The sequence below is a fragment of the Dendrobium catenatum genome, unplaced genomic scaffold (assembly GCF_001605985.2).
Source record: "Dendrobium catenatum unplaced genomic scaffold, ASM160598v2 fragScaff_scaffold_1216, whole genome shotgun sequence".
Lineage (NCBI taxonomy): Eukaryota > Viridiplantae > Streptophyta > Magnoliopsida > Asparagales > Orchidaceae > Dendrobium > Dendrobium catenatum.
Window position 1 is genome coordinate 17,836 of NW_021319678.1, and position 25,768 is coordinate 43,603.

General features: G+C 36.8%; 2 protein-coding genes across 5 annotated transcripts in view; one reads left to right on the plus strand and one right to left on the minus strand.

Moving 5' to 3' along the window:
- Positions 1 to 675: 675 nt before the first annotated feature.
- LOC110110846 (E3 ubiquitin-protein ligase PUB23-like) lies at positions 676 to 1,988 on the plus strand. The gene has a single exon (XM_020842486.2). The coding sequence runs from the start codon at positions 710 to 712 to the stop codon at positions 1,895 to 1,897; it is 1,188 nt and encodes a 395-aa protein (XP_020698145.1). The 5' UTR covers positions 676 to 709; the 3' UTR covers positions 1,898 to 1,988.
- A 10,665-nt stretch (positions 1,989 to 12,653) lies between these two features.
- Positions 12,654 to 25,768, minus strand: part of LOC110110845 (transcription factor LHW) — a 38,919-nt gene continuing 25,804 nt past the window's right edge. For 3 of the 4 annotated variants that reach the window (XM_028699068.1, XM_020842485.2, XM_020842483.2), the window contains 3 exons: positions 14,510 to 14,650; positions 14,303 to 14,428; positions 12,654 to 13,278 (listed from right to left, as the gene is read on the minus strand). In XM_028699068.1, the coding sequence (XP_028554901.1) occupies positions 13,114 to 13,278; positions 14,303 to 14,428; positions 14,510 to 14,650 (432 nt within the window). In that variant the 3' untranslated portion in view covers positions 12,654 to 13,113. Of the gene's footprint in view, positions 13,279 to 14,302; positions 14,429 to 14,509; positions 14,656 to 25,768 lie in introns of those variants that run through there. The other variant, XM_028699069.1, reaches the window with a different exon arrangement.

Consider the following 25,768-nt stretch of genomic DNA (forward strand, 5'->3'; position numbering starts at 1 on the left):
TTCACAACGGTTATCCCAAATAAACCTCTAGACTTTATTTGAAATAGTTTTTTTCATTGCTTGCATGACAAGAAATTCAGTAGTAATAAAATAATGTTTAAATGACAACTTTTCGCAACTATTTCAAATTATTGTTTGTAAAAAATTGCTTTTGAACAAATATTTTTTAAAATTGTAGTCAAGAAAGAAGTTTTTAAAATAAAAAATAAATAACTTCAACTGCCCCCCAAGCAAAATTGTAGTAAGTCCCTCTTTTACTTTCAAAATCGAACCAGTTGAAAATGTTGACTTCGCAATATGTCAAAACTCCTTGAGAATATTCTAATTCCAGCTTCCCTCTCTCTCCAACTCCTACACGACGGATTACTGTGTGCCTGGTAACAGTATTTATTACTTCCAAAAGCTCAATTATTGATTGTAATTCTTCCATCACCTTTTTGTTTTAAAAATCAAAACCGAACAAATTGAAAAATCCCCTAACCAAAAAGCTTTGACTTTGTACTTCGTCAAATAATCTCCTTATATTGAATATTCTATTTCATCTTCTTCCTCCGTCCCTCGTTAGAAAGAACATACGCGTTTGACCTCCTCTCCTCTGATTTTGCCCCCCTTTCACGCTCCCCTTCTATATAGAGTCGAATCCTTCCTTTCCATCTACAGACCAATCAACAAAATTTCATCTTTTTTTCTTAAAAAAGCAATTTTGCTAATGGCAGAGGTGGAAATCCCATCCTATTTCCTCTGCCCAATTTCTCTCCAAATGATGCGAGATCCCGTCACTCTCCCCACCGGCATCTCCTTCGACCGTCAGAGCATCGAACGCTGGCTCTTCTCCGACGCCGGCCACCAAACCTGCCCCGTCACCAACCAGCTTCTCCCAAGCTCCGTTGAACTAACACCGAACCACACCCTCCGCCGCCTAATCCAAGCCTGGTGCGTCGCCAACGCCTCCCACGGCGTCGAAAGAATCCCAACGCCCCGCCCCCAAATCGACCGCTCCCACATCTCCAACCTCCTTCAAAAACCCAATCACTCAACCTCTCTCCACGAACTCCAGCAAATAATCTCCGCCAGCGAAGCCAACCGCCGCATCGTCCAGTCTTCCGAAGCAGTCGAATTCGTCGTCTCTTCCATCATCTTAGAACAACACGGCGACGAAGCTCTCGCCATCCTCCACTCTCTTCAAATCTCCGATGACCGTTTTATAACCCTCTTGAAAAGTAACCCGCGCTTCCTCGACTCACTCTTCGCAGCCTTGAATCGATCGAGCTACAAATCTCGTGCTTATGCCACCTTACTGCTCAAATCAATTGTTCCATTGGTGTCACCCATCATCCTCTCGAGCGTTATTCAAAAGGAGAATTTGCATCAAATTGTCAGCGTTGTGAACGATCGAATATCGAGTCAGGCTACAAAGGCGGCCTTGCGAGTTCTTATTGAGCTGTTCTGTTGGGGAAGGAATAGAGCTAAGGCAGTGAACGTCGGCGCCGTCTCCGCTCTGATCGATCTTTTGCTTGACGAGAGTGACGGAAGAGCGTGCGAGTTGGCGCTCGTGGCGTTGGATAAACTATGCGCGTGCGCGGAGGGGAGGGCGGTGTTGATTGGACATGCGGCAGGGGTGGCGGTGGTGTCGAAGAAGATACTGAGGGTATCGGCGGTGGCGAGCGAAAGGGCCGTGAGGATAGTGGAGAAGGTGGCGAAGCTGTCGGCGAGTCCAGCGGTTCTTCAGGAGATGGTGCAGGTGGGAGTGGTTTCCAAGCTTTGTTTGTTGTTGCAGGTGGAGTGTGGGGCGAAGCAGAAGGAGAGGGCGAAGGGGATACTGAGGCTGCATGCGAGGATTTGGAAGAATTCGCCATGTTTGTCTCCTGCACTTCTTCTGTCATATCCGTGTTCGTAGCAGGGGGTGATCAAGAAAAAAAAAGGGAATTAATATATCCCCAAAAATGTCAATCATTTGGATTTATGAATACTAGATTATATGAAATTTTGAACTATATTAATTTCAGTGTAAATGTAAAATATTTGAAATTTATATAATTTTTTTTTCAATTTTATGATGGTTCTCTAAATTATTTGTGAGTTACATTCAAAATACTTAGATATATAATGAAATTTTGGGAGTTTTATGGCTATGTGTAGATTTGATGATATTGTTCTAAGAAGAAGAAATGAATTTATTTTAATTTTTTAATTAAGAGGATTATGATTGATGTTTAATTTGTAAGCTTTAAGCAACATGATATGGTAAGGATAATAGCCATTAATTCTAGCCAATAAGGAGCTGTTGAGATGACTTTTTGTTATATTTTTATTTAATTTTTATTTAATTTTTTTAAAATAAAATTAATTTGATATTCTAAATAAGTATTATTTTTGTTTTTATTAAATTTGGTATAGGGTAGAGATGGCCAAGTAGCAAAGACGGTTGGTGATGACAATAATCGTTGGCCATCAGGGATGGATATTGACTAGGATAATTTTTATTTAAATAATAATAATAATACATAAAACTATTTTTACCCATTTTAGAATTCTTCTCTTTTGTTCATGATTTTCTTACTCATTTGAAGATTTCACAAAGATCTAAGTGTTTCTTTATTTATGTTTTGTAGTTTGTTTTTCACGCCAAAAGGATAATGGAAATAAATTACAAAATTGGGCGTTTAATTAATAGAAAATTTTCTAATAATTATTTTAGAAAAAAAATTACGTTTATATATATGTTCTTAAATAATCTTTGCTGCAGAAGTAAGGATCAAAACACGTGAAGTAATATATTAAGAGTCCCACAAACTACCTTCTCCCAATGGATTGACTTTCCACAGCATTCTTAATCGTGAGAACACCAAATCAAGAGAGTAAAAAAAATTTGAACACTTCATCTTACCATCTTTGAAATAATTTAATCTACTATATCTCAGGTGACAAGAAATCATTCATTTTAACAATTTTACTCAAAAGATTTAGGTTTGAATCAACTCGGTTAGTTAATTTTTTTGGTGTGATTAAGATTGGAGATCTTGACCCTATTTATTTTTAGGTCGAGATCGGGTTGATTATCATTCGGGTTCAACTTAAGCGGGTCTAGTTCAAGTTAAACGGATCTTTTTGAGGTCATATGCAGCATAATAATTTAAAAAATTGGATGATATATATGATAAATGGGCCAAATAAGCCGTGTTTAGGTTGAGCCAAGTTTGAGTCAAATATGTTTACCCACACGATAAATGGGTTGGCTTTGGGTCAAAGCTTATTTAGGTCACAGAAGTTTAGAGTCAGACTCGAACAACCTGAATTAGGTTATTTTGATTTTTTAAAAGATTTGATAGATCAAAATGATCATTTAATATAATTGAGGATCGTGATGATCCTTCATAAAAAGTCATCAAATCATTCCAAACATTTTTCTAATTTAGATATATACGAGTTATATGTCTATGGTGAATATATTTTTTTAGAAAAGTGATTATAAAGCTACCTTCATAAAATAATGAAAAGAAAACGCTACCTTTAATACTCATATTCTTTATATATATGTTTCTTAAGCAGTTGGGTCACCTACATAACAGTGCAAGCACATCTCATGTCCACGACGTGGGAGACAAAGGGAGAAGAATAGTAGTTGCTCACATCAACTTTATATGTATAATCACAATATTAACCTACTGGCAGAGATTTTATTGGCTTATATTATTTGGATCACCTCAATATTATTATTTAATTCAATTCATTATCATCATTTGATACAAATAATTAAACATTCAATTCGATCTAATCAACGTCGGGCATCGATCGTAGATATGTGTTAGGTAATGATATAAGAAAATTTATTGGTTGGATGATATTGAGTGGTTTGAATCGATCCTTCTCTTTATATGACGAGAGATCGGACAATTAAAAATAAGGAGATTATCATACATATCATTATATATCATCCTATTTCTATATCTAACTTTTAAAATTTTAATATTATGTATATATCATTCATATATAACTTTCATATCAAATATGAGTGGTAGAAATGAAATATATGAGTGGCATGTATGAAGAAAATATGAGTGGCATGTTTGATATTAAAGTAATATATTGTGTTATATACGTAATATTAAAATTTTGGGTGTAAAATATGTAAATATATAGGACGATACATGATGGTATGTATGTAAATTCCCCTTAGAAATATAAATATTCATTAGAAGTTGGTTGCTGACGAATATCAGAAGCTAAGAGACAATTGAGATTAATGATGGACATATATTTAATCAAAATATGGTGTTTGAAGATGATGATGGCGGGTGTTAGCTTGATCGGTGCGTATTTGCCGATCGTTATCTGGCGACAGAGGTCATAAGGATCGTTATATGGCGACAGAGGTCGGAAGGACTACGTCAGATAGAAGTTCAGCAATGGAAAGAAATCCATCATCGGATATATGTTCGGCAAAAGTCCGACAATGGGCAGAAGTCCGGCGTCAGCTAGAAATCTGGCAACGAGTGGAGGTCCGGCGTCATGAAAAAGTCCGACATCAATCGGCGATCAGGGAGAACTTCGACGTTATATGGTGTTCATGCAAAACTCCAGAGTTGCTTGGAGATCAGACAGAATTCCGGCATCACTAGAAAGTCAGGCGGAATTCTTGCGTTATTTGGAAGTCGGGCAGAATTCCGACGTCACTTGGGCAGAATTCCAATTTCACTTGGAAGTCAAACGGAACTCTAACGTCACTTGAACATCGGGAGGAACTCCGATGGTGGTCGAGGAGGTGTTTCTTCCCTCCTTCCCTTATTCTCTTCTCTTATCCTTATTCTTTTCTTCTTCTTGCATGGGTCCCATTTCAAGAAAAATGAGGGGTCTATTTATAGATTTTGGAAGTGGCATGGCCTATAAATAGGTGAGAGATCAGGAGTAAATGAGGAGTGGTTGGATGGACGGTCGATATTGAATCTCTTGATCGTGTACTATTCGTTAGACATTTGAAGGTCTTAATGATGTCAGAATTTGGTGATCTTGGGCTCTTTAGATTTGTCTCGTCGAGCCGCTTAATTTGACTTTAAGCACGTCGTATTTGGAAACCATTTAGTAAAACCAAATTATAGTTTAAACCTTCCAATAGTGCTTTGGGTCTTAAATTCGGACTCATTTGGGCTCAGATCGAGTTGAATTTGGTGTTGTTGGGTTTGTATTTCTGAAACGTTCAGTTTGACTATAAGTTTGCTAAAATCAGAGTTTAGGTGATCTCAGATTTAATTTTTGAAGTTTTCGACTTTATTTTGCCTCGAGATTCATGCCCGAACAATATAATTTTTTAATGATATATCAGTTATTCCCCTATTTTAGGACGTTGAAGTTTTAGAAATTCAAAAATACTTATTATGATATTTTATATTGGCCAAATCGCAAAAATTGCTTTCTAAAAAACATAAATTTGCTCAAACTCAATTATAGAGGCCTCGTTAAGCTCTGAAAGTGTCAAAATTGAGTACGAAACATCAAAAAATATGTTCAGAGACCCCAAAACATCTTATTTAGACCATCCGGGCCAAAGATTAGGCTCGGACAAGCGTAGGCGGTAGAACCGGCGATTTTGATTTTTTATTTTTTTTAATTCAAAAAATTCCAAAAAACTCTAAAAAATTTTAAAAAATTCTAGATTCTTCCTGAAGCTTATCCTTTTCCAAAAAATGATATAAATACCCCCAAGGGTCAAGGGAAACTTGCTCCTTCTTTCTCCCTATGACTTTCTTACAGCCGAGGCATTTCGCTGATTTTTAGTAGGTGATTTTCCCTACTTAACTCAGCATCCCTCCTCTTGTATAGAAGTTAGAATTTTTCTATTCTTTTTCTCCTATTTTTCTTTTTTCTCTAGAGGTCTTTCTGTTATTTTTCGTATGTGACTTTCCCTACTTAAATTCAGTGCTCATCTTCAGTGTAGAAGAAATTTTTTTCTCCTTCTACTGTCTTCTCCTCTGGCTATCTTCTTACAGTTAAGGCATTTTGCTATTTTATATAGGTGACTTTTCCTACTTAAATTAGCACCCCACTTCTCGTGTAGAAGTCAGACTTTTTGCAATCGCTTCTTTTATTTCTCATCCCTCATTCTAACTTTCTTACAGTTGAGGCATTCCCCTATTATTTATAGGCGGCATCCCCTACTAAAATTCAGGGCCCCTCTCCATGTGTTGAAGTTAAATTTTTTGGATTCATTTCTTTTTTTTCCTTCTAGTCTACTACTTATATTAGAGGCATTTCACTATCGGTGATAGATGATTTTCTCCTATCAAGCTTCAGTGCCCCTCTCTTATATAGAAGGAGTTATTTTCCTTCTTGTTATTCTCTTGTGTTCTTTTTCTTATATTAGAGGTATTCCACTATAGTAGATAGGCGGCATTTCCCTATCAAACTTCAGTGCCCCTCTCTTGTGTAGAAGGAGATTTTTTCCTCCTTGTTCTTCACTTGTGTTCTTCTTCTTGCATTGGAGGCATTCTACTATCGGAGATAGGCAGCATTCTATTATTAAGCTTCAATACCCCTCTTGTGTTAAAGGAGATTTTTTCCTCCTTATTCTTCTCTTGCATTCTTCTTCTTACATTGGAGATATTCCACTATTGTAGATAGACGGCATTCCCTTATCAAGCTTTAGTGCCCCTCTCTTGTATAGAAAAAGTTACGATGAGAGACTATCTTCTTAATATATAACTCTTGACAGAAAAAGATCAATTGCTTCTTGTATACGAGAGTGATTTGAGAAGATATGGCAGTAATAGTACTCGGGAGGAGAGCTAGAAGTTATTAGTAGACGGGGAGAATTTCAATGCTATTTGAGCAGAAGTTCAACGATGATTGACGATCGAGTGGAAGTCTGTGGGTAATTATTGATCGAGTAAAGAGCTGAAGGAGATAATTAGAGGGTGTAATGTTATCAATAGTTTGAGCGAGAATTCGATGATGGCTGATATGAAGTAAAGGACTGACGGCGGATATCGAGCAAAAGGATAATGCTAACGGTGGTTTAGTTGCATTCTGCTAAGGCAATATGTATCCATATTGACATATGCAGATATTAGATATTCTTTTCTTTTAAGAAGAAGTTGTAGGAGATGTTTCAATGTGTAGTAGATAAGAGGTCAATGTTGTGTATCTAATTTCAAAAAATAGAATTTTGATGATAACAAACACATATATTTCTCTACGATTGTCTTGACTACTAACATTTCAGGTCCACAAGATCAAGACTACAAATTGAATCAGCTCAAGAATGGGTAGACTAGGTCTGAGTCAGTTTGTAATTTTTTCCTTTTCTTGAGTCTATCATAAAAGATGTGGTTCCTGATGCTAAGCAACCTTGCACACACACACTTTGGGAAAATTTTTTACTATTTTATAGAGTTTACTATTTTTGGTATCATCATCCGGGATGATCCATAAATCATGATGGACAATCTGTTCAAAAATAGAAACTCTTAGGGCATCCTGGTTAAGGCGGTCATCATTAAGTACATCATCCTGGATAATATTCGTATCAGCCGGGATGATAGGCTCAAATCAAAAAGAATCAACTGCTAGATCTATTTAGGTATTTTTTATTTTTGGACATCATTCAGGACATCATCTTGAACGATGCAGCACAATTATGCCTAAATTAATCTGATAACTAAGAAAAGCAATTAAGGCTTGATTGATATGATCATATTGTCCTAAATGATTGCAGGATCATCTGGGACGATCAGTTCAAAAACCATAGTTATTCCTAGACGATCACATATCAAACAGCGTCTATTCATGGCGATGTTCTAGATAATTTTTACAAATTCGAACTAATTATTCAGGATGATTATGAGATCGGCCTGGACGATCAAGCTAATTTTTAATCATCTAGACATCCATTCAGAGCGATGGTCTGGTCAATATTCTGTGATTTGAACTAATCATACAGGATGATATTTAATCGTCCTGGACGATATAAACAAAAACCTTCTGATCATCCCAAATCGTCCTGACTGGTTGAGCATAATTTGCACTGATCGTACGTGACAATATTCATATCGTCCTGGATGATAAAGTTGGCATGTTACAATTAATGAGTTATTCTGAAGATCTTCTATTTAAGAGCACTTATTCTATCATTTAGACATCTGTTATTGTTGTCTTGACCTAAAAGAGCCTAGAGGAGAGGGACAGAGAGAGGATCTTATAATAGGGAGTTTATGAGGTGTTTTACAAGTGTTGCTCCAAGTAAGGATCCAAGTCTTCTTCTCTGTTCGTCGTCCCTTTTTCTTGAAGGTTCAAGAGAGGTTCAGTTCAGCAATCGATCAAGGTTCTTTGCCTACTTCAGGAAAAAGCAAAAGGAGTTGGGTTCTCTACCTCATCAGTGTCGATAGAAAGGAGATTTTATAAAGGTTTCTCCGCCTTGCTGTGTGAGTAAAAGAAGAGTCACTCAGTTTAGTGCAATACTCAGAGGGCACCTCCGGGGAGTAGACGTAAGTCGAGTTGACTGAACCACTGTGTTCTTTACTACTGTTGTTTCCACATTTAATTTCCGCACTTCGATTTTCATTGTGGTGATTTTTGGTTTGAGTTTATGTTTTGTTTAAGAAATTTTTAAAATACCAATTCAATCCCCCCCCCCTCTTGGTTAGCATCGGGTTAGTTCATAAGAGCTTAACATCCCTAACAAACTTTCAGTCAATAGAATCTACCAAAGATATTTGACCTTTTTAAAGTTATTTATTATTTGATGACTTGTATATATGATATGGATGTATTTTTAATTTCAGCTTCTAGTGAGAATAAATATACATTTGAATCTTGATGTTAGATTTATGTAACTACATTGTATATGAAGTTAAGAATTTGTCCCTTAATTAGAGGAAATTATATTATTTATGCATCTTGGAATCATGTTTTGATATATTGCATAATATACTTTTTGGAGGCTTTTTAGCTTGCTAAGATCGTCATATGAGTGATGATTTTATCAATGACTTGCTTTTATGAAACCTTTATAGAGTGAATGTTATTTACTAAGAGCACTGCTCAATGATATTGACCTCTATGAAAGAGGTTGAGAGAATCTAGTAAAAAATATAAGACCTATCCGAGATTTTATGTCAAAGCACTGCTCGATGATGATAACCTATGAAAAAGAGGTCGAGAGAATTCACCAAGAATATAAGACCTATTTACGATTGTATGTCAGAGCACTGCTCGATGACGTTAACCTATATTGAAGAGGTCGAGAGAATCCACCAAGGATGTAAGACCTATCCGAGGTATATGTTAGAGCACTGCTCGATGACATTAACTTGTGTGGAAGAGGTCGAGAGAATCCACCAATGATGTAATACCTATCTAAGGTTGTATATCAGAGTTTTGCTCAATAATGTTAACCTATATGGAAGAGGTCGAAAGAATCCACCAATGATGTATAACCTATCCGAGGTTGCATATCAAAGCCCTGCTCAATGAAGTTAATCAGTGTGGAAGAGATCGAAAGAATCCAGCAATGATGTATAACCTATCCGAGATTTTATGTCAAAGTCTTGCTCGATGATGTTAACCTGTGTGGAAGAGGTTGAGAGAATCTAGCAAAAAAATATTAAACATATCTGAGGTTGTATGCCAGAGTACTGCTCAATGATGATAACATGTATGGAAAGGTCGAGAGAATCCACCAAGCATATAAGACCTATCCAATATTGTATGTCAAATCACTACTCGATGATATTAACCTATGTGGAAGAGGTCAAGAGAATCCACTAAGGTTGTAAGACCTATCAGAGGTTGTATGTCAGAGTATTGCTCGATAATATTAACCTATGTGAAATAGGTCAAGAGAATCCACTAAGGATGTATGACCTATCTGAGGTTGTATGTCAGAGCCCTGCTCGATGACATTAACCTATGTAAAAGAGGTCGAATCGAATCCCCCTGGGATTGATTTTGCTTTGATTGGGAGGGGACAAACGCCGGGAGTATCCCGAATTAAAGGTGAAGAATGATCTATTTTTAGAACGTTACTACCTTTTTGAGGTTGAGATTAAGATCTTGCCTAAGGAGTAGAAGTCCAAATATAGACTGTATAAAGCTTGTAATTGATTGGAAGTATTTTGTTATCACTGGGATTTTCCTGAAATTTCATCTAAATGTTGGAGGATCGTTTTGACTACGGTTAGAGTCAAATTTTTTCCCCAGTCTGCATCTGATTCTTATGAAATTGATACATCAATGACTAATAATAAGATGTTAATATGAGTGATCTTTTAAGATTTGAGCAATAATTACCCCCTAGTCTGGAATCACTTTCCCACATATGGCGCCAAACTGTTACGTCTTGGAGTCTTCGCAGCATTAGAAAAATATAAAATTTAACGTCTTATCATTGTACAAAAATCTGGCACGTAATCTGATAAAAAAGAGGGTGCATTATTCACTAGAGACACCAAGATTTTTATATGGAAAACCCTTAAAAAAAGGGAAAAATTCATGGGGTCTAGCCTAGTTTGAATGAATCCACTAGTATTGCAGTTGATTACAAATGAGGCCCTTTCTTGGGGGAAGGCCTTAACTTGATGTACATCTTTAGAGTACATTACATGATATGAATACAAAGAATCAATGTTTATGTGTTTATTTGGGTGGAAGGACTGTAGTCGGTGGGTGACGTAAGTCGGAAGGACCATAGTCGGCGGGAGACGGAGGTCGGAAGGGCTGTAATCAATGGGTGATGTAAGTCAGAAGGACCGTAGTCGGCGGGTGATGGAGGTCGGAAGGACTGTAGTCGGTGGGCTACGTAAGTCAAAAGTACCATAGTCGGCGGGCGATGGAGGTCTGAAGGACTATAGTCGATGGGCGACATAAGTCAGAAGGAACGTAGTTGGCGGGCGATGGAGGTTGGAAGGATCATTGTCGGTGAGCAACGTAAGTTAGAAGGATCATAGTCGGCGGGCGACAGAGGTCGGAAGGATCGTTATCGATAGGCGACGTAAGTCAGAAGGACTGTAGTCAGCGGGCGACGGAGAACGGAAGGACTATTGTCGGTGGGCGACGTAAGTCAGAAGGATCGAAGTCGGTGGGTGACGGAGGTCATAAAGACCGTTATCTAGTGATGAATGTTGGAAGAACTGCGTCAAATAGAATTCCAGCAATGGACAGAAGTCCATCATCAGATATATGTCCGGCAAAAGTCTGACAACGGGTAGAAGTCCGGCATTGGGTAGAAATCTTGTGACGAGTGGAGGTCCGGTGTCGGGTAGAAGTCCGATGTCAGTTTGCTTCAAGGAGAACTCTGTGTTATATTGTGTTCAGACAAAACTCCAGAGTTGCTTGGAAATTGGACATAATTTCAGCGTCACTAGAAAGTTAGGTGGAATTCTGACATTATTTGGAAGTCGGGCGAAATTTCGGCAACATTTGGAAGTCGAATGGAACTCCGACGTCACTTGAACGTCGGACGGAACTCTGGCGGTGGTCGAGGAGGAGTTTCCTCCCTCTTTCCCTTCTTCTCTTCTTTTCTTTTTCTTGCTTGGGTCCCCTTTCAAGAGAAATGAGGGATCTATTTATAGATTTCTAGAGTGACATGGCCTGTAAATAGGTGAGAGATCAGGGGTAAATGAGGAGTGGTTGGATGGACGGCCGATATTTAATCCCTTGATCGTGTACCGTTCGTCGGACATTTAAAGGTCTTAATGATGTTAGAATTCAGCGATCTTGGGCTCATTGGATTCATCTCGTCGAGCCGCTCTATTCGACTATAAGCACGTCAAGTTTGGGAACCATTTGGTAATCCAAATTGTGGTTTGAACCTTCCAACAGTGCTTCGTGTCTTCGATTTGGGCTCATTTGGGCTCAGGTCGAGTTGAATTTGGTGTCGTTGACGCTCAGTTTTACTATAAGTTTGCTGAAATCGGAGTTCAGGTGATCCCGGATTTAATTTTTGTGATCCCGGATTTAATTTTTGAAATTTTCAACTTGATTTTTCCTCGAGATTCATGCCCGATCAAGAATAATTTTTTATGATATATCACTGATATAACATAATATTCTAATACACTGTCTTATAAAAAAAATAAAACTTAGCATTTAATGCATTGCTATGAAAAAAAAATATTATGTTAAGATATTCTCTTAAAAATATTCAGAATTAACTTTAAATTAATATATATATAATTTCTCCTCTTTTAGAGAATAAAATCCCCATTCTTGAGAGAAATCAAACAGCCATATTTGAAATTATTTTGATCAATATAGTCAAATATATACAATAGTCTGTTTGAAAAAAGGTCCAATCTAAAAATTATAAAACTTAATTAAAATAAATAAAATACAAATTACATATATCTCAAATTAATTTAATAATTTTAATATTCATTTTGATCAATTATTTTGACTAATTATGTAATTTATATAGATAACACTATATTATCAGATCTCAAATTTTTTCATGAAAAAAAGTAGATGATTGCATTAGCCAATCAAAAATCAACATGTCATATGAATTATAAATATATTCTATTTTTCCCAAATATAAAACTACCAATTATGAATAGTTTTCACAATAAAAATTTAGTAAGTAACAAAAAAATAATGGTCAATTGAAGGGATTGCAATCTTAAAAGCAAAAGAGGAAGAAAATTATAATCTTGAAAGAAACCATATGAATGATCAGATCTACAACATAAAACTATAACAAAAGAAGATGCAGAACCAAAATATGAATATCATTCACTAGTCAAATGCATGGTTAGGCTCTCAAGGAAGAAATTAAGCTATAAAAAGCAGCGATTTTTACACCCAAGAGGCAACAAAAACTACCCAGGCTGTATCGACTTGGACACTAGGATTGATTAACGGTCAGTAACTTCAAAGAGCTTGAAGAGGACGTATGGCAATTCAACTTCGGCTTCGTTTGGGACAGCTTTCTTCCTGCTTCGTAAAGTAGTTTTTTAGTACAAAAATCACTTTAAAAAGCAGGAAGAAAGCTGTCCCAAACGAAGTCTTCAATTCACAGGCCCTTCCAAGTCATTCAGTTGCAATAAGCAGAATGCTAGTCATGGCGGGGAAGAAACCTCACTCTCAGCATTCTCAGAACAAAAAGGAGTTGAAACCAGTAGCATATCATAGGCAATCAGCTGCTCCAGTTACAGGAATGGAAGGCTTGTTGAACACATTATGTGGCTTCTTACAGTTGCGAATGCCTTCGAGTACAGCCTTTCCTGCTGTAGGCTCTAACAGATGCACCAAAGAAAGAAAAACGTCCATTCTTGTCACATCCCTGTTTGCCTGTGCCATGGGGAATTCGAACACCAAATATGAAATTTCCAGTAGAAAATAAATATAGAGGGATTTACATGCGCACAAAAAAATTACCAAGTATTAACATGTCTAACATCTAAATCTTTATATGTACTTATATAACATCTTATATGTATAAATTGCATTTTACACTAAGTTAATGTAAATGATGCCTTCTATGTGATTTAGGGCATCTCCAACCGATAACTTTATTTTTCACGGCAAAGTAACGCAAAACTCCAAAATGGCGTGGTGATGCTCCAATCGAACGTCATTTTAGGTGTTTCTAGGAAGGTAACGATCGCTCTCCCTTTCGCGCATTTTTTCAGTTGAGAGCAGAAAATGGCGTGAGTGAATAGTGCGACGCCAATATTGGCGTCGCACTGTTCACCTGCAATGAAATGGCGGAAATTTTCGCGTTCGGTTGGAGCGACGGGACGACTCCATACACTCGTTTAACGTTCGGTTGGAGATGACCTTAGAAATGTGTGCTAAATAAATAAATTTAAGGAGAATTTTCATATATATATCAACAAATTTTTAAATATTTAAATATCTAAGATTTAAATCTTTATATTTAATTACATATTAGCTGTATTTCTGATCATATCAGAAATTATCAATAATGTCAACTTATTTAAACTAAAATGCACATTTTTTATATCTAAATGCTTTGAAGTTATTTAAACACTAAGGCTTCATTTGGGACAACTTTCTTACTGTTTTTTAAAGCAGCTTTTTAGTATAAGAATTTTAATTTTTTTATTAAAAAACCGCTTGAAGAAGCAGTAAGAAAGTCGTCCCAAACGAAGCCTAAATTGACATATAAGTAAATATAAGATTTAGTTGCTAAATATTTAAATATATAAGAATTTTATGGTGTGTACGTAAATCCCCTGAATTTAAAGATTTATAAGTTAAAATGTAAATACATAAAAAATTTTATGGAATCTATGTAAACACCCTTATAAAGAAATATTGAATGTTATATAAATTTATGTCAGATAAATACCTCGACTGCAAACCGAGCCCACACTTTATCATCACGAGCTTCCATGACTCCTTTCAAGATAGTCAATCCTAAACCTCTAATCAAATCAGCTATCTCCAGAAAGAGACCCCTTTTCTCACAGAGCATCTGCAGAAAATTACTTGTGTTTTAAAAGCTAGTTCTAGTGATGTATAATGTAAATTAAGGATGGAAAATATAAAATATCACCTCGACAAGCATGTGTCGAGGAGTGCTGAGATCTTCGACTACAATCGGGCAGATGACAGATTGGCTGCCAACCTCAAATGCCCATGTTGCGCCGCCGTCGAAGTTGTCTTTGAGAAGCAAGCCCTCATCCTCACTGATGATCTGGCCTTGTCAATTACAAAAAACTTAGGGCATATAATGTGCATATAAATGCATTCGTGTAATGCTGAATAACAAACAATGGCTAGGAAATCAACCAGTAAAGAAAAGGTCGGACAGAGTCAAAAGGGCCATGAGACATAAATTACATTTGTAATGCATACATACATACATATATAGATAATATATATATATATATATATATATATATATATATATATTATCTATGTATGTATGTATGTATGCATTACAAATGTAATTTATGTCTCATGGCCCTTTTGACTCTGTCCGACCTTTTCTTTACTGGTTGATTTCCTAGCCATTGTTTGTTATTCAGCATTACACGAATGCATTTATATGCACATTATATGCCCTAAGTTTTTTGTAATTGACAAGGCCAGATCATCAGTGAGGATGAGGGCTTGCTTCTCAAAGACAACTTCGACGGCGGCGCAACATGGGCATTTGAGGTTGGCAGCCAATCTGTCATCTGCCCGATTGTAGTCGAAGATCTCAGCACTCCTCGACACATGCTTGTCGAGGTGATATTTTATATTTTCCATCCTTAATTTACATTATACATCACTAGAACTAGCTTTTAAAACACAAGTAATTTTCTGCAGATGCTCTGTGAGAAAAGGGGTCTCTTTCTGGAGATAGCTGATTTGATTAGAGGTTTAGGATTGACTATCTTGAAAGGAGTCATGGAAGCTCGTGATGATAAAGTGTGGGCTCGGTTTGCAGTCGAGGTATTTATCTGACATAAATTTATATAACATTCAATATTTCTTTATAAGGGTGTTTACATAGATTCCATAAAATTTTTTATGTATTTACATTTTAACTTATAAATCTTTAAATTCAGGGGATTTACGTACACACCATAAAATTCTTATATATTTAAATATTTAGCAACTAAATCTTATATTTACTTATATGTCAATTTAGGCTTCGTTTGGGACGACTTTCTTACTGCTTCTTCAAGCGGTTTTTTAATAAAAAAATTAAAATTCTTATACTAAAAAGCTGCTTTAAAAAACAGTAAGAAAGTTGTCCCAAATGAAGCCTTAGTGTTTAAATAACTTCAAAGCATTTAGATATAAAAAATGTGCATTTTAGTTTAAATAAGTTGACATTATTGATAATTTCTGATATGATCAGAAATAAAATTACTAAGTTAATTTATTAATTTTACTATAATAAAATGTACAAATTTAATTTATTAATTTTACTAAAATATAATTTACTAATTTAATTTGTTAATTTTAATAAAAAAATAATTTACTAATTTAATTTATTACTTTTACTAAAAATATAATTTACTAATTTAATAGATTAATCTAATTTGTAAATTATACTAAAATATAATTTACTAATTTAATTTATTAATAGGCAAGTTGTTTCTTTTTAAACGACTTCTTAATGACAATAGTTAAGAAAGGTGATGGCTTGTGCAAACTTCCACAATCGACCCATCCCTCTCATCGCGACCAAACCCATCCATCTGAGCCCAAGACCTGACCCGCCACACGTGCCCCTGAACACAAACTCCCGATCAGCTAGACCATCTGCCATATGGATTTGCCCCGTCAGAGTCAGTCGTTGGGATACCATACCAAACAACTAGCATTATTTCAAAAAAAAAAATTTTCATCAAAATAATTAGCAACATATATCATTTTAAAAATTTGTCCATCATCAAATGGTTTATCCCTATCAGTTATGTTTCAATTGTCCATGGGGTGTCAGCTAGGTTGAATCAAAAAAGTCTGCTTCAAAAAAATCATTACCATATTTTATTTGAGATAACTTTCTTGTTAGAAGCAAATTCAATCCCAATAAAGTATTTAGGTCTCCCTAGATCTTTGGTTGCAAACCAATTCCATTAATGTTTTACTATAGATGATAAGGACATCAGCAGGAGATTCTGGCGCGACGATTTATCCGAGGAGATATCGTAGATCGACAACTACAATTAGGAGTCTTCATTTATGAAGCATTTATATATTTTATTTTTATTTGTCCTGGTTTTTACCTTTGAACTCCTGAGAGAGTTTAGTTCATGTTTTAGCCCAAAGGGCAATTTTGTCTGTGTTGTTTGTTCCTTGAGGCCTATATATGAAGGCCCTAGCTTTTGTATGAGGGATGATAATTTTTTAATGAAATTTCAGCACTTGTTATTTCTCTTTGTTGTGCGTTCTTGAGAGTGGAGAAAACCCTAAGAGAGGGCCAAGCAATTCCCGTCAGCCGTCGGTAGAGTTCGGGCTCGTGATTTGTATCCATTTTTATTCCCCTCTCCCTTTCCTTCAACCCCATACTGCCGGCCACCCACACCCTTCCCCTAAATTCCGGCCACACCTCTCCCCTTCACCCATACTCGTCGTCCTCCCTCCCTCTCCACCTTAGGACACCGGTCCACCTCCCCTCTCCACCCAACCCTACGGCTCCTAGCCTCTCCACCCTCCCATTCCCCCACCGAACCCAAGTCCAACCCCTCCCCTAGCTGTCGACCTACTTAGCCCAAGTTCAAGCCGCCGGACCCTCCTCCACAAGCCCTTGTTTTCAAATTCAAATTGCCTCTTAAACACCTTTCTAATTTATCCTATTATTAATTTGAAAAGTCTCCTAATTTGAATTCAAATAGATTTGAAATTCAAATTCTTTCCTAATTAATAAATCTATTTTAGGAAGCTCCCCAAATTGTTCCCAGTCGGAAATTAATTTGGACTTAATTCCAAATCACACATTCATTGCATGGAGACACATTCGTTGAATGTGGACACCCTTCCTCTCCCTCCTTTGCCCCCCCCCCCCCTTCTTCCCCCCCCCCCCCTCCAATTCCCTCTCTCTTAATTAATTCTCCCCATTAATGCCCTCAATCAACGCCCTCCTTTCAAGGTGTGCCGCCCCACTTATTCCCCCCTTAGAGGAGATTCGAATTTCAGAATTATTCCCTCCTTTCCAATTATAAAATTTGGAATTAAATTTAAGATTTTAAATTAATTTCCCCTCCACCCCACCTAAACCAAAAAACTGAAATTAAAGTGGCATCTCCCTCTAGCCTTGGCCGACCACCCCAACCTCTCCCTCCTCCTCTCCTTCTCTTCTCCCATACTTCATACACCATCCAAGGAAGGAGCTACACAACCCTGGCCTACTCCCCATGAATGGCTGATCCTGAAAGAGACCATGGATTTGTATACGATCATTAAGGACGAGTAGATATGTTGAGATCACCCTTCTTCGACCTCAATTTGGAGATCGACCACACCGTTGACGAATACGTCGACCGGATCCTCTTCACTTTGACGACAATCATCGACGAGCATCAAACCTCCTGACAGTAGCAAATTCTTAAACATCCACCGACTTCTTCCCCTCCGGCTAAGTTTTCATTGGGCAATACTGCAGGCATCTTCTGTCTTTTAGTGGCATCATTAAGTTGAATGAAATTATTATTCTGCTAAAACAACCCTCGAGAGTGAGAGTGAGGGAAACTGAAGGTGAGCTTTCTATTTGTTAACCGGTAAATTTATGTTACCTCTCCATCTAACTTTACTATAATTTTGTTATTATTTTAAAGTGCCTTCTAACCAAGTTTGTAACTGCATGCCAACGGAAACAACAACTAAGAAATCCTATAATCTAATTTTGTGAAACATTAATTTTAAAATTAGCAAGCTTAACAATTTTTATTAAATTCCTATAATTCCTTTTATGTTTCACATCAATAGATATACCTTATTAATTATTACCAAATAATATATCATCTACATAAATAGCTAGAACAACTAAACCAGTTGTTGCATGTTTGATAAAGATAGAATTATTGAAAAAGTACTTCAAAAGTCAACTTTTGCAAGAACTTAATGGAATTCAAACCAAGATTATAGATACTTCTTGAACCCACAAATGGCCTTCCAAAGTAAGCATTACATTTCTTCACTTGAGGAATATATCCAGGAGATTGCTCCAAAAAGGAAATCTTATTCAAATCACCAGAAGGCATTACGAACCCAACCAACCTTAATTAATAGTTACAAAGAAGAAAATTCTGACAAAGTTGATTTTGTCGAATCGAGAGAAAGTATCGAAGTAAATTATCCTATAAACTTGACAAAAAAACTTTGGCAATTGGCCAAGCTTTCTACCAATCAATTAAGCCTTCAAGACAAAACTTTAGAGTGAATGGTTTGACCCCTAGAGGTAAAGCCAACCAATTCCCATATTTGTTATTATGCAAAGCATCCATCTCACCATCCATAGCTCGTATTCATAAGAGATGCGGAAATGGTCTTAGAAATGGATACAGAGATAGAGACAAAGACATAACAAAATGGCAATAGAATAGGGATAAATGGTCAAAAGCGATAGAAAAGGGTATACTCATAAAAAGTGATGTCAATTGAGGTGTGTAATATTTGGCAAATGGATCATAACATATATTAAGTTTGAGAGCACCACAAGAATATATAAGAGGCACAGGAAAAGAGTTGATTGAAATTTTGGGATTATAACATCTATATCTAAAACATTAAGTGAAATAGTATTTGTATTTAAATTGAATTTTAATTATTTCTAAAATTTGCAAAAAACATGAAGATTTTTTTTTTTTAACATCAAGATCTAAACCATCAAAGTATGAGAAAGGCACGATTAAGGGTATCAAAGTCAATCAAGGCATTGAATGATGTCATCAATAAAGTGCATCAACTAAGGCTGTTGGTGCTCTGGATATACTTGAAGACCAAATACATAATAATTTTTTTGGGTGGAGCCATTTATAGTGAGGTGGTCATAATTAAGGAGGTTGGACGTAATATGGTAAATTTCTTATCTTCAGATAGATAAACGAGCAACTTGATAATTTAAAGCATGTTTATCACCAACAAGGTAAATGAGTCATGCTCAATGGCATTGTTTGTGGATAGATTAAAAACATCATTGTTATTGACTGAGAGTTTGTAGAAGAAAAGGCGCACAACTATGCAACCGAAAGCATAGAGTAGCCTTAAGTTATCATCAACAAAAGCGGATTTCATGCTAAAGTTCATGTGAGAGGTAGATTAGAGGGGAAGGACCGATATTGTGGGCAATCGTAAGGACTCGAGGATCTTGAGCTAGAAATAATTGGTCAAACTTGGATGGAGAAGCAAAGGGAATGCTACCAAGCATTGCAGCGCATAAACTCATAAAATATGAGGGAGAAGCAAGCATGGAAGGATTCAAAATTGAGCAATGCCTCACAAACTTTATTAACGAGGTGCTCACAGTGGAGAAGGCTAACAAGGATGGAGTGGATATGTTCGTTGGGGAAAACAAAAGAGCTGGTGTTGCATGTACTTGAAGGGATAGAGTAGCAGCAACAAGTGAGCAATGAGTGGGTCGCAGGCTAGCAGAGAAGGTTGGCAAATCATGTAAAATGGGCAACGAGGGGCAAAGCAGGCCGAACTAATAGCGAGTAGGGAGAGTAAACAACAAAACAGGTGAAACAAGCAGCCAAATATAAAGAGGGACTAGACAAGCAGGCAGAGCAAGCAACATGTGGATGGGGGCTAAGGAATAGAGAAGATGCTAATAATAAAAGTAACAAGCAAACAAAGAGACGTAGTGCACATAGAGGGTGAACACAAGCGTTAAGAGGGAATAGATGTGATGAAATGCAAAAGGGAGAGTGAGCACGAACCTATAGGATCAATATTTGGATCTAAATAAAAATGGGGAATGCACGATGGGGGTGAGAGTGGTGGTGGTTAAGGAAAACTTGCCTTTGGAAATTTTGACAATGATATTCATTGAATAATAATATATATTTATACAAATAGGACAATAGATACAATCTAAAGGAAATAAAAGAGAATAAATGTAATAAAAGGGAGAATCACATAAACCATCCCTAAATAAATAATCTCCTGATATAATGATATTTTAATCTAATTCTTAATACGCTACCACTTTAACATCTAATAAAGCGTTGTAATGCAAGTCTCAAGAGAACAGAGCTAGGGCTCATTTGGTAGGGGTTTTCACCTACCTCGCAACCATCACAAAGCATGTATATGATGGACCGGCTGATTAGATTGGGAGGGAATCAAAAAGTTTCCTAATCAAGATGGAGCTATTTAGGAAGATTCTTCATCAAAGAGGAATATTTATAAATATTTAAATTAAAATTGGGAGAAAATTATTTAAGCAAGATATCTAATTTAAATTCAAAACCTAAGAGAGAATAATTTTAGGGAATTAAGGGGAGATTATTTAGGAAAGTTTTAGTTACAATTGGGAGGGAATTAATTAGAAAAATAAATCTAATTTGAATTCAAATATGAAGGGGGGATTATTTAGGGAAAGGGGTATCATAGAACTTTTCTTATTGAATTCAAATATAAAGTTTTTCTTCCTAATCTCTTATTGTCGTTCACAGATTTAGAGGAAATTGCATCTACTTCCTATCAAAGTGGTATCATAGCACTTTTTTTGGGACCTATGGCGGAAAAGAAAGCTGAAGCCTTGGAAGACCATCTTAAAGTAAAAGCTGACAAATTCAAATCGGCATTTGAGGATAGAATGACATCAATGGAGGAAAAGTTTTCCAACCTAGAAGGAATGATAAGGAAACTATTGGAGCTTCAGACTCAATTTGGGTCAACGGGTCGGATTCGAGTCGAACCCGACATGACCCAACCTTAAACGGGTCAACATTAACCCGACCCGATTTTACAAATGGGTCAGGATTGTCAACCCGATAACCCGCACAGGCCGCAGCTCGCGGGCGGGACAGCAGCGGCAGTAACAGATGACAATCTTCTGCCTTTGGCTCTTCGCAATTCGTGCTACAGCTGGCTTCAACGGCGGCAGCAACACTGCAGCAACGCAGGCGGGGTGCCGGCAAGCCGGCATCGGTAGCTCAGGCGGGACGGCGATACTCTACAGGCCGACAGCGGTGACGGTGTGACGTGACCCAAAGCGAAGCGACTGAGTGATGAGACCCTGAGCGACGCGACCTGACTCCCTAAGCAACGCGACTTACAGGTCAATTCGGGTCAACCTGCGGGTTCTTGGGTCAACCCAAACCTGACCCATTTTTCAAATGGGTCGGAAATCCGAACCAGGACCTGACTCATTTTACAAACGGTTTGACCCAAACCCAGATTTTTTTGAGTCGAGTTTCAGGTCGTGTCAATTTTTGACACCCCTACCGTTGATTGATTGGGAAGTGGGGGAAACCCTAATATAGGGAGGATTGGGAGGAAGAAGTTTTGGAAGAAGAAAAGTATATGCCATCTTTGGAGCTACTTCCAAGAGGGGAGAGGGTGAAGGAGTGGATTTTTTATGGAGCTGAAAAGTTTGGAAGGAGAAGAAGATGGGGAGAAGATAGAAGTACCAGACATGGCTCAACCACTCCTACAACAGTATCGAGAGGTGTTTCAGCCAGTTCAAGGGTTGCCTCCTCCACAGGGATGCGAACATGCTATCATCTTGAAAAAAGGAGTCTCACCTATTAGTATTCATCTGCACCATTATCCCCAAATCAAGAATGATGAGATCGAGAAATTGATTAGTGAGATGCTGGAGAAAGGGATCACTCGACCCAGTGTCAATCCATTTTTCAGTCCAATGCTATTAGTCAAGTGCTTCAGTAGCAGCTTCCTTCGTGCCCACTTAAGGATAAGGTGGCACTTTTGGAGGGGAGTATTGATGGACTGGCCTTTGATTGGGAGGGAATCATAAAGTTCCCTAATCAAGAGGGAGTTGTTTAGGAATGTTCTTCATCAAAGGGAAATTATTTAGGAATGTTTAAATTACAATTGAGAGGGAATTATATAAGCAAGAGATCTAATTTGAATTAAAAATCTAAGAGGAAATTAAGGAATTAAGGGGGGCTTGTTTATGAAAGTTTTAATTACAATTGGGAAAAAAATAATTAAGGAAATAAATATAATTTGAATTCAAATCTGAAAGGAAATTAATTAGGAAAAGTGGCTGATTTGGGAGGGAATTATGAGAGTCTATTTAAGGCTAACAATAGGGTGATTTCAGATTATATTTTGGGAGTTTGCTGAATTAGTTTATTCTTTAGGTCATTTGAGATCTAGCCGACGGGGCTAAGGATTTGGGAGAGCCAGATCTTCCTCTTCAATTGAAAATCCAACTGTATCTTACTATTTTCTTTCATATATCTCGTAATAAAAATAATTTTGGAGTGTTTTCTGCATAATTTCTTATTGCCGTTTATTGATTTCGAGGAAATTACATTCACTTCCTATCAGTATACCTCATTTGGTTAAAGAAAGATAGCTGCATTTGAAAACTTATTTTGAAACCACTCATCCGAAGGTAGATTGTTGAGGTTTATCCGATCAGGGAGATCTAAGGTTCAAGATTTGGCAAATATGTATTTTTAATTTGTGCAATTTAAATGGAATCCTGAAATTGCCTTCTTAATCTCATTTAAAAAGAGTAGCCAAACCGAAGCAGACCAAAATTTTCAGCTGAACTTTAACTATCAAACAGAATTGTAGTCAATAATGCCTCGTGTTAAAGCCTGTTGTTCAAGCATTCTAAGCTAACAAAGATGAAAATGTGCAGAGTTATGTACCAATGAAACAAACCATTCGTGCAAACATAAGTGGATCTCACAATTATCTGTGGAATTTTTGGGACCTGTGACTTGTGTCCATGCATCTTTGATCATTTAAATATCCAGCACAGCATCTAAAGAAGAAAATAAGCATTTGTCCAGACTAAACCATAAATTGGTTCCATACTAAGTCATGCTATGGGAAGAAGTTCACCAGCAAATCGCATATGAGGTTATGTACAACCCCCTTAAATTGGAAGGAAAAGGCTTCGAGCACAACTAAAGTCAATCTAAGATAAAAATTTTAAGCAAAAGGGATGTTATATTCAATTTAGAGGTGTGTGTTAGGCCGGCCTCTCCTGGGCCGGTTGAGCCGGTCCCTAATGGACCGGTTCTCACTTATAGCAGGCAGCCCAAACCAGGCGGATCAGGGAAGGAGGGGCGGAAGCCTTAGTGGGGCCCTCCACTTAAATTAATGTGAGATTAGGAGGGAAAATTTGAATGAGGGGCTGTTTAGGGATTTTTGGAATTTCCTTTGGCTTTAATTAGTCTTGTCTTGCTAGGGTTAGGGTTATCTTGAATTTGAAGAAGATTTGAGATCTAGGGTTTGCTTGTGTTGGGCTCTTGGCATTGCTGGAGATTAAGAGACTTGTTCTTCCTCTCGAATTGAAGAATATTGTATATTTTCCTGTTTTCTTGCATCTACTACTGAAATAAAATATTTTGGAGTGATTTCTCCCTAGATTTCTGATGCGAGCAAAAAGTAAGCAAAAAAATTAAAAGACCCCTAATTTTTTTACTAGAGAAACATTACCTTACTAGGATAAAGAAAATACACGAAATAGACAAAATACAACTTCACTTTTATATTATAATAGGACTTACAAACTTTGACACTTACAAACGTCTCAAACAAGACACCTAAAGTTGCATTCATCCATTGAGAGAAGGATACATGTGGGTGGATTCTTGCGGATAGAAGAAGAAGTTAGAAGCCGAGAAGAAATGGAGACAAGCTCGCAAGCTTTCTCAAAGAGGAAAGGAAGGAGGGAAGTTGGACATAGCTCGCAAGCTATTCCAAAGAAAACAGTTTGATGAAGACAAACTAGATAGAAAAGCCGATAAGGAGAACGATGGACAAAACTATAACCAAACTCGAAATAAATAGTAGTAATCATCTATAACACAAAACTGACGGATAAAACGAGAAGAAATATCAAAAGAAACAAAAGAAATTTAAAAAGACGCTATCCTCAGAACAACCAACAAAACGGTTTCCTCACATGCATCAAAATGTAGGTTAAGTAAAATATGTGCATAGGGCTAGCAAACCAATGGTCCACCATAGCAAGAAAGTCCAAACGTCCAACAAAACTCCTCCGGCAAATGCTCCCTAATCAGCCAACAAACACCTCCAAAGCTCAAGAACAACCTACTATCATCATTGGATGCCTTCTATCATTGGATAGCTAAAAAAATATAAAACTAAATGAAAAACTAATGTTCAATGTTTGAAAATGAAAATACATAAATTATGAATGCATCAATTACCCCCTGGTGGGAGAGTCTCATCTCCGGATGAGAAAGCTTCAGTAACTTTCTAAAAAAGATCAGGATGACACCGTTTTAGTTCATTAGCATCCATCCAAGTGCAGTCGGTCAGAGGGTGATTCTTCCATTTTGCCAAGAACCTCTTATGCTCACCATGTCTTGTTTTCGAAATTCTGACATCAATAATATCTTCAATCTATTCTTCAATTTTTGCCATAGTAAGCAACAGGTTTTCCCTCTTGACTAAGCACAACACCAATACCAACATGAGAAGCATTGCAATCAACTTCAAAAATATTTTCAAAATTTGGCAAGCTAAGAATGGGAGCTTGACTCGTTCTTGTCTTTATGATTTCAAAAGTTTTTTCAGCTTGAGGTGTCCACCTAAATATCCCCTTTTTTAAGCAATCATTAATAGGACCAATCAGAGAACTGAAGTTCTTTATAAATCTTCTATAGAAAGAAGCCAAGCCATGAAATTCTCTCACCTCACTTATGTTTTTAGGAATGGGCCAATTTTGAATTGCTTCTATTTTTAGCGGATCCACTTTTATTCCCTCAGCAGAAACAATACTACCCAAAAATGTCAAACTCGAAGTCATGAAGGAACACTTTTTAAGATTTATGTAAAGCTTTCGTTCCCTTAAAGTTTGCAACACTTGTTTTACATGATTTAAGTGTTCAGAAGGATGAATACTATAAATCAAAATGTCGTCGAAATAAACCACAACAAACTTCCCAATAAAAGGTCTCAAAACATGATTCATAGTTCTCGTAAAAATACTCGGAACATTTGAAAGCCCAAAAGACATCACAAGCCATTCATACAAATCTTCTTTAATTTTAAAATCAGTTTTTCATTCATCCCCAGGCCTTATTCTTATTTGATGATACCCACTTCTCAAATCAATTTTAGAAAAGATTTTGGCACCACTTGTCAAATCTTATAAAATCTCTTGGTTTAAAAAAGGGAGTGAAGTTCCAATCAC